The sequence below is a fragment of the Macaca mulatta genome, chromosome 14 (genome assembly GCF_049350105.2).
Source record: "Macaca mulatta isolate MMU2019108-1 chromosome 14, T2T-MMU8v2.0, whole genome shotgun sequence".
NCBI lineage: Eukaryota > Metazoa > Chordata > Mammalia > Primates > Cercopithecidae > Macaca > Macaca mulatta.
In genome coordinates this window covers 3,026,501-3,032,500 of record NC_133419.1, presented here as the reverse complement: position 1 = coordinate 3,032,500, position 6,000 = coordinate 3,026,501, and the positions used below count along the sequence as shown (strand labels likewise).

At 57.8% G+C, this 6,000-nt stretch overlaps 1 protein-coding gene across 6 annotated transcripts in view; it reads left to right on the top strand.

Annotated features, from left to right (window-relative positions):
- The window catches only part of OSBPL5 (oxysterol binding protein like 5), a 116,757-nt gene that overhangs the window by 73,401 nt on the left and 37,356 nt on the right, over positions 1–6,000 (top strand). For all 6 annotated transcript variants that reach the window (XM_077961737.1, XM_077961736.1, XM_015113388.3 and 3 more), the window contains 2 exons: positions 456–612; positions 3,028–3,110. In XM_077961737.1, coding sequence (XP_077817863.1) covers positions 456–612; positions 3,028–3,110 — 240 coding nt within the window. The remainder of the gene's footprint in view (positions 1–455; positions 613–3,027; positions 3,111–6,000) is intronic.

Below are 6,000 nucleotides of genomic sequence, written 5' to 3'. Positions count from 1 at the left end.
GGGCCACCTGGTCTCACCCCGCTGCGTCTTCTCCATGAGCAGACAAGCTCTAGACCCCTCCCCACCACAGAGCGCTGTCACGTGGGAGGGAAATGCAGGAGGGAAAACCTGTGTCCCCAGGTGGGTCTGCTTGGCTGCGGCCAGGGTCTCACAGAACCTGGGGTGGGGGTTCTGAGAAGGACGTCTTCTGAGGGTGCTGATGAGCCTCTGACCAGGGCTCCGTCCAGCCCTCCTGCCAGGCCTGGAAAGGGCTGGCACCAGCCAAAGCCATTCTCCTGAGCTGGGCTGCCCTGGCCAACCACCCACGACCAGGCTCCCAGGGCCCAGGCCTTCCTCACCCTGCCTCGGAAGTCCCCTGAGACCGGGACTTCTCAGCCAGGGGCACCCCCACCGCGTGGCTCTGAAGCCCCTTCCCAGGCGATGACCTCCTGCTGCCCCTCCTTCCTTCCTTCCAGAAGCCCCCGAGTGCCCACAGCATGAAGGAGGAGGCCTTCCTCCGGCGCCGCTTCTCCCTGTGTCCGCCTTCCTCCACCCCTCAGAAAGTCGACCCCCGGAAGCTCACCCGGAACCTGCTCCTCGGCGGAGACAATGAGCTCTACCCACTCAGCCCAGGTCAGTGCCGGCCGCGGGCAGGGCGTCCTGGCCCCCAGCTTGGGCCCGGTGGGGTGACCCCAGGTGGCCCAACCCCTCCGTGCCCCTCGAGGTCCACAGCCTCCATGCTGGGGACTGTACAGGTTTCATGATCAAAGGGTTGATAGCTTGGTAAAGGGCCAGGTAATACGGCTTCTTGGCTTGACCTGTGGGGCCAGGTGAAGCCCATCTGGTTGAGGAGGGGGCTCCCACAGCCCAGGCTTTGGGAGTTGTGTAGTGCAGTCATCCCAAAACAGGCTCCAGGGACAGGTGGCCTGAGCCCCAGTCCTGGCAGGGTAACCCCAGGCCAGCAACTTGACCTCTCTCGGCCTCAGTTGACTGATCTGTAAAACGGGACAATATTAGTACCGACTTCCAGCTACACACGGGTCCTGGGCTCTGGGAGGGAACCGTTGGAACCAGGTCTGCCTTCATGCAATTGTGGATAAAGCACCCAGCACACAGACTCAGAACCTCTGCCCTCCAATGCTGCCACGCTCCAGGCCCCTCCCTGGCACCTAACTATTCACAACCCCTGCCCCTTGGGCTGTGACTGCTGTCCCCCAGAAAACCCAGCCCTTCCTCCCCTGTTCCCCTGAGAGTAGGAGGTAGGGGCTGGCACCTGCCTGGAGGGCCTCTCCCCAGCTCCACCCTTGCTCCTCCCACTGTCTGCTTTGGGGCGGAGGAAGTGGGAGCCCCAGCCCTGCCTGGCCATGGTCATCTGTTCTGCCCTGGGGGGAGTGGGAGAGCATTGGGCAGACCCACCATCCAGGCTCGAGGGGCGTGTGGATGGTCACAGCCAAAGTCCCATCCAATAGATGGAAAAACCGAGTCCCAGCGTAGAGGTGGCCTTGCTGAAGGTCCTGTGGCAGGCAGGGGCACTCGACACCCGACGAGGTAAATCCCACACCTTTTATTCTCTGCTGTCACGTTCACCCTGGCCGGAGCCTTAGAAGCACTTGCAGAGTCAGGGGTGGGGAGGAAGGGCCCGGTCCCAGCTGCTGGTCAGTTTCCGAGGGACTCGGACTGCAGAGCAACTGGCCCAGGTGGTGCAGAACACGGGCTGGGAAGGGCCTTCTCCGAGGAACAGAGGCAGCAGGTCCCGGGCCAGGGGAGTGGGGTGGGTGTGGACAGGCTGCGAGGAGAAGGACCAGTGCTGGCCTCCCCCTGCCCAGGGCACCTGCACCCTGTCCCTTTGAATGCTCCTAGGGCCCCCGCCTTTGAGTCCTCCCGGCCAGGAGGCAGCATCCACATGGGAAGTAGTTTGCTAGTGGCCACAGGCCAAGGCCCCAGAACCTTGTGAGAAAGCATCAGAGGAAAGAGCGCCGCTGCTGGCCTCCCTCCAGCACTCCGGGTCAGGCGCGTGGCACCCTGCAGATGGGGAAGCAGAGGCTCTCCCGGGTGGGGGAGCAGCCACCGCCAGCCAGGGGCAGTGATGTCCTGTGACTGTGAGTGGCCACAGTCCAGGACCTTTGGACAGAACCACTTCCTCAGGTCACTGTTCTGGCTTTTCCGTTCTTCGTCCCCACCCAGTCCCTGCCCAGGGCTGTCAGGGAAGGACAGCTGTAGACCCCAGGCCTTCCAGCTGGTCTGTGGCGTCTGTCCGTACACCCAGCCTATTGCTGGCCTGTCGCCTGTGGCCTAGGCAGGATGGGGCTCACTGCAGCCCTCAGCCCCTCCGAGTCTCAGTGCCAGGGACCGGGGCAGTCAACCCTCACCCACCAGCCACAGAAAGCAGCGGAAGTAGCCCTACTGGGCAGGCCTCAGGCCTCAGGCCTCTCCTGCAGCCATGCCCTCCTTCCTCCTGTCCATAAATCGTACCTTGGGAAACTGGCGCTAAAGCAAACAGAGCCAGGAAAGGGGAGGCCATTTCCCCCAGAAGCAAACGCAGACACCTCAGGTCTCCCTCCCTCGCCTCTCCCTCCTTACCCAGCCTGCCAGGGTGGGATGACAGGACTGACCACCTGCCAGCAAGAGCTCCCAGCAAGAGCCCCGGCCAGAGGGATGCACAGTCCAGGGGCCCCAAACCTGCCGTGTGCCTTTGAGACTGGATGTCACGTTCTTTGTCTGAAAACTGGGGACTCTGGCCTTAACAGAACGCAAATTGCACACCACAGCAGGCCCATGGCACCGGTTCCTACCAGCTCCTGTCCCAGCTTCCTCCCTGTAGGTCCTGGAGGCCCTGCCAGATCTCCTGGGTCCCTCCCACAGTGACGCTCGCTGGCGTTTATTACACCTCTCAGGCAGTGTCCTGTTCCTGCTACCACCTCCGGCTGGCTTCCTGCCCCTCCCAGGCCGTCCACACCCACCCCTCGCCTGCAGCACACCAGGCAACCAGCCTGAGAAGCCCGGCCTGCCCACCATGCCTGGGTCCTCACTCCCACTGCTCTCTTGCAGGGAAGGACATGGAGCCCAACGGCCCGCCGCTGCCCAGGGATGAAGGGCCACCGACCCCAAGCTCTGCCACGAAGGTGCCACCGGTAAGAGCCTGGGTATGGGGGGATCCATGAGCCAGAGCCTGGCCCTGGGGACAGCAAGAAATGGCTGGGGAAAAGGACAGCAGGGCATCCAGCTGAGCCTACCGTTCCAGCCTGTTCCGGGGAAACAGCTTGCAATCCCAGACTGTGCTGCTCTGGGAGGGCTGCTGATGGATATTTGGGCTGTTTTCACCGTATAGCTGTCATGAAAAATGCTTCTGTGAACATGTGTGCACGTGTATTTGAGTATCAGTTTTCAGTTCTCTCGGGTATAAACCTAGAGTGGAATTGCTAGGTCACATGGTAATTCCGTGATAATATAGAATTCTCAAAATTCTCTGGTTTAACTTTGGGAGGAACTGCCAAACTCCTTTCCCAGCGGCTGCACCATCTTACATGGCCACCCACACAGTGCACAAGGGCTCCAGTTCCTCACATCCTCACCAACACTTGCTATTTTCTGATTTGTTCTTTTCTTTTTTTCTTTTTTTTTTTTTTTTTTGAGGTGGAGTCGCCCTCTGTCACCCAGGCTGGAGTGCAGTGGCACGATCTTGGCTCACTTCAAGCTCCGCCTCCCAGGTTCACACGATTCTCCTGCCTAAGCCTCCCGAGTAGCTGGGGCTACAGGGGCTCGCCACAACGCCCGGCCAATTTTTTGTATTTTTAGTAGAGACAGGTTTCACCATATTAGCCAGGATGGTCTCGATCTCCTGACCTCATGATCCACTCACCTCAGCCTCCCAAAGTGCTGGGATTACAGGCGTGATTTGTTCTTTTTGGCATTATTTGTATAGCTCTCCTAGTGGGTATGAAGTGGCATCTCACTGCAGCTTCAGTTTGCATCTCTAATGACTGGTAACATTGAACATCTTCATGCACGTGTTGGCCATTTGTATGTCCTGTTTGGAGAAATGTCTATTCCAGTTCTTTGTCCATTTTGGGAATGGGATGTTTGTCTTTTCGTTGCTGAGCTGCAAGAGTTCTTTACACGCTCTGGATACAAGGTCCTTACCTGATACATGGTTTGCGACTACTTCCTCCCATTTTGTAGGTTGTTCTAAATTTTATATATATATATATATATATATATTTTTTTTTTTTTTTTTTTGAGATGGAGTCTCACTCTGTTGCCCAGGCTGGAGTGCAGTGGCACAATCTCAGCTCACTGCAAGCTCTGCTTCCCGGGTTCACGCCATTCTCCTGCCTCAGCCTCCTGAGTGGCTGGGACGACAGGCGCCCGGCACCACGCCCGGCTAATTTTTTTTTTTTTTTTTTTTTTTTTTGAGACGGAGTCTCGCTCTGTCGCCCAGGCTGGAGTGCGGTGGCGCGATCTTGGCTCACTGCAAGCTCCACCTCCCAGGTTCACGCCATTCTCCTGCCTCAGCCTCCTGAGTAGCTGGGACTACAGGCGCCCGCCACCACGCCCGGCTAGTTTTTTGTATTTTTAGTAGAGACGGGGTTTCACCGTGTTAGCCAGGATGGTCTCGATCTCCTGACCTTGTGATCTGCCCGCCTCGGCCTCCCAAAGTGCTGGGATTACAGGTGTGAGCCACCACGCCTGGCCTCTAAATTATATTTTTAAGGAATTTTCATAGGTTGCAAAGTTCTGGTCAGACTGAAGTTCATGGTTCTGAGCAGCACTTCTCATCTCTCAGGTGCCTCCTTGTGGCACCGTGCGCTGATGCACAGTAGCACTGAGGAGTGAGCAGAGGACCTGGCGTGCCTGGATGGGGTACCCACCTGGTCTGCAGGAAGGAGGAGTGGTCAGGCACTCTCTGCAATGCTGGGGCTGCAGGGGCTGCAGTGACCAGACCCCAAGGGTCCTGCCCATTTGGGGAGCAGGGGTTGCAAGTGCTCCATCCCATGCCCCACAGTCTTGCCTCTATTTTCCCCTGTTACCTCAAACAAACGCAGCTCCATTCAGCTGCATCTAGTGGGAGACTGGGCAGAGGGGAATTGGCAGCAGGTTCATGCATCCATGCATCCATCCATCCATCCATCCATCCATCCATCATCCATCCATTCATTCGAGATGCTTGCTAAGCCCCCAGCTGCCAGTGTGAATGGGCAGTAGGGTGGAACCGTCCACTGGTAGGAGCCATACACAATCATCAGTTCACCACAGAAATGGCTGTGTGACTGTATTGCAAAAGTCCTGGGCGGGCCAAGGGTGGTATGTGTCACCAGGACCTGTGCCAGCAGGGATATGAGCTGTCCTACTTCTGGGGAAGCAGCTCAGGGAGAAAGAAAGGAGCAGGGGCTACCCAGCCACAGGGAAAAACATTCCAGGCTGGGAACAGCATGTGCCAAGGTAACTAAGGGCACCGTGAACAAGACTGTAGCTCAGGGGACTCCCAGGAGGGCAACTTAGGACACCTTCTCTGCCAGCCTGGGTCCCTGGAGACCTGTCACCTGGCCAGGGTCTGGCACATGCCTCGTCACTCAGATCTGCCTCCTCCTTATCACTCATCATCAGCCCAAAGACTGCTTCCAAGTCAGAGCCCTCCGGGCGCCCCGTCTTGTGCCCTTTTCTTGTGATCCTGAATGCTCTGACTTGGTTAAGAAAGTGCCACACTGGAGTGACACTGCCTGGATTCAGTCCCAGCTCAGCTCCTTATTAGCTGTGTGACCTTGGGCAGGTTTCTGAACCTCTCTGTGTGTAGGCTCTTCCTCTGCACAATGCTGATAGTAACAATGATGATCTGAGCTGTGGGATCTAATGTGCTTACATCCACGCGCAGGACTGCAGAACCGCAGCACTCACCTGACCCCTGGCTCCTCCCGCCTCTGCGTGCTGGTGGCTGGTCTGTCTCTCCCTGAAAGAGCAGGACACTGGCATCTTTACTTTCTAACCTCAGTGCCTAAGGCCAAGCCTGGCTCCCAGTGCTGCCAG